At 34.5% G+C, this 2,841-nt stretch overlaps 1 protein-coding gene across 1 annotated transcript in view; it reads right to left on the reverse strand.

The window, feature by feature from the left end:
• mre11 (MRE11 homolog, double strand break repair nuclease) overlaps positions 1-2,841 on the reverse strand; it is a 99,278-nt gene that overhangs the window by 52,807 nt on the left and 43,630 nt on the right. The window contains exon 6 of the mRNA XM_016562769.1: positions 1,660-1,801. Within this exon, the coding sequence (XP_016418255.1) occupies positions 1,660-1,801 (142 nt within the window). The remainder of the gene's footprint in view (positions 1-1,659; positions 1,802-2,841) is intronic.

Raw genomic sequence — 2,841 nt, forward strand, 5'->3', positions numbered from 1 at the left:
ACAAATATTTAAAAATATATAAATAAAAAGAAAGTAAACACTGTAACCAACAGGGCACTCTGTAATCTGAGAAGTTTGTGTGCTTTGGGAATCATATTTTTTCAACTAAAGCCAAGGTAACACTCATTTTACATGCAGCACGCAGTAAAAATGACATGAATATGACAGTGCGCAAATGCATAAATCAGCATAGTTTGAAATAACGAGTTTAAAATTGATCACGCGACTCCAGTGAAGCTGAACTCTCCTCCTGTCCAGATTCAATTCGCATGGATCGACTGTCACGCAGAGCACACACGATCAGGCAATATACAAATGCACACTTCACAAGATCTCACAGCTGGATTCGACTAAGTCTGCAAGGTTTGTGAAATTAAATGTTCATTAGTCATTTAAAGGTTTGTTTAAATGATATGCGTATTTGCTGAATGCTGACGGCAAACGAGAAAGTATTATGTCTGCCTTTCTGTTACTAATAATATAAAAGCAATCGTTATAATACTTTTTGTATACCTTTTAATTAATTTGTTCAACAGTTCTATCTGATTATTAGACAGACTTCTATCTGTATTAGGCAGAACTGTTAAACGACGACAACAAACAATGAAGAGGGAGAATGTGAGCACTGTGTGCCCTGGCGCTGCTGTTAAGCACCGTCAAAATAAAAGTCCCGCCTCGAACACATCGGCCAGGCAGAAAAACTTATCGGCCGATGCCGATATTTGAAAAAATGCCAAATATCGGCCTTGGCGATATATCGGTCGACCACTAATCCTAGATGTATATGACTTTCTTCTTTCAGACGAATCCAGTCTGTTATATAAAAAATTGTCTTTGATCTTTCAAGCTGTTTAATGCCACTTCAGCGTTGCGCATAAATCTAAATATAAAATTAGAACGTTCGCCTTGTGAAAAAAGTCCAAAGTGATGCTTTGCCTATAGGCAAGCACCACTAATAAAAAAAGAATGTTACTTCCTGCATTTAGGCTGCATTTATATGCTCAAAAATACAGTAAAAACTAATACTGTAAAATAGTATAACTCAAAATAAATGTTCTATTGTAATAGATTTTAAAATTTCATTTATTCCTGTGATGCAAAGCTGAATTTTCAGCATCATTATTCCAGTCTTCTGTGTCACATGATCCATCAGTAATCATTCTAATATGCTGATTTGCTGCTCAAGACATCTCTTATTATTATCAATGTTGAAAACAGATACTTAATAATTCATATTTATGCAGAAACCATTATATACTACCATTCAAATGGTTGGGGTATGTGAGTGTGTGTTTTTAATAGAAATGAATGCTTTTATTCAGCAAATATGCAAACTGATCAACAGTGACAGTAAAAACATTTATAATGTTACACAAGATTCTATTTCAAATAAATACTGTTCTTTTGGACTTTCTATTTATCAAAGAATACTAAAAAAATTTCCACAAAATATTAAGATCATATTAAAATTCACTTTCCCCAGTGTTTTTTGCTGACAATAGTTACCAACTGGCCTAATGTTCCCCTTCTTACCCCCTAGACCTTTAATAGCCAAAAAAGGGTCTTAACAACTAAAAATAATTTAAAAATCATGTTTCCAAACTTTTGACAAGTACTACTGTATAACTTATGTAATAGTGCTTTATGTTATAAACTCACCAATTCCATAAAGTGCAATCCTGGTGTTTCCTTTCTGCAGAAGAACTGGACTGATCTCAAGTTTCTCCACTGAACGACTGCGGCCAAAATGATTGATCAGACCAGCACAGCTCAACAGGTCTATAGCACAAAGGCCATCAGCCTGGAACACACATACAAAACCAAACATAAAAACTGTGAAAATAATAACGTACCACCATGAGATAACAACATGAATTTAAGACAGTTGCTTTCAGGAAATATTTATATTCCAGAATGGTTAAGGGAATAAGTGTGCTACCTACGCAGCATTATTCACAGCTTTCAGCTGCATATTTAGTTTTTGTGGGGAGCTGCCACTTACTGCATTCAGAAAGAGATTAGAGCAAACAAGAATACATACATCCAATTATAGGACCTAAAAACTGCATATAATAACCTAGAACACTCTCTAAGACTTGATGGCTGCTCTGTCAATTCTTCGTCATCAGTTAGGAACCTAGGTGTGCTACCACGTCATGCTACACTTCATTTATAAGTTAATAAATCTCAACAGGGCTAATGGAGGTTATGTATCCATTTTTAATTAGTTTTTATTTATTTTTTTTTATTTTTTTTTGAGTGATTGTCTTAAGGTATTTGTATTGCAAAGCCACCATTTTTTAATCACAGGGGCTGTCATAGCCCTTTTTTGTTGTTGTTGCTCTTGTTGTTATACATATGTTTATGAAAACCTCAATATCTCAGCTCAGAATGATCCAAGCTCCTTTGGAAAAAAGATCTCTAAAGCACATTTAAAGGTAAAAGGTACTTTGAGGAATTTGGGGAATTCTGTACCACATGTCTCTAGGATTTAAACCAGTGTAAAGGCAGATGAAAAGCACTGACATGGAAAACAGGATAAATTACACTGATATTGAACATTATTGCTGTACATTATTAATACAGCACTGCATGAAATGTATTAAAACAGTAAATTAATATACATACAGTGCCTTGCGAATATTCATACCCCTTCATTTTTTCCACATTTTGTTATGGAAAAACACATATAAACTGCTGGCAGGTCAGTGGCAGTCCACATGGTGCGGAACTTAATCCGTTTCCATTCATGGCCGTGAATAAATCTTCACTATACATTATTACTATACATTACATTCTGTAATCGTAAGGTTTGTGTTTTGTTCTTTTCGATAAGAAACA

The sequence above is a fragment of the Sinocyclocheilus rhinocerous genome, unplaced genomic scaffold (assembly GCF_001515625.1).
Source record: "Sinocyclocheilus rhinocerous isolate Xijiao unplaced genomic scaffold, SAMN03320098_v1.1 scaffold702, whole genome shotgun sequence".
NCBI lineage: Eukaryota > Metazoa > Chordata > Actinopteri > Cypriniformes > Cyprinidae > Sinocyclocheilus > Sinocyclocheilus rhinocerous.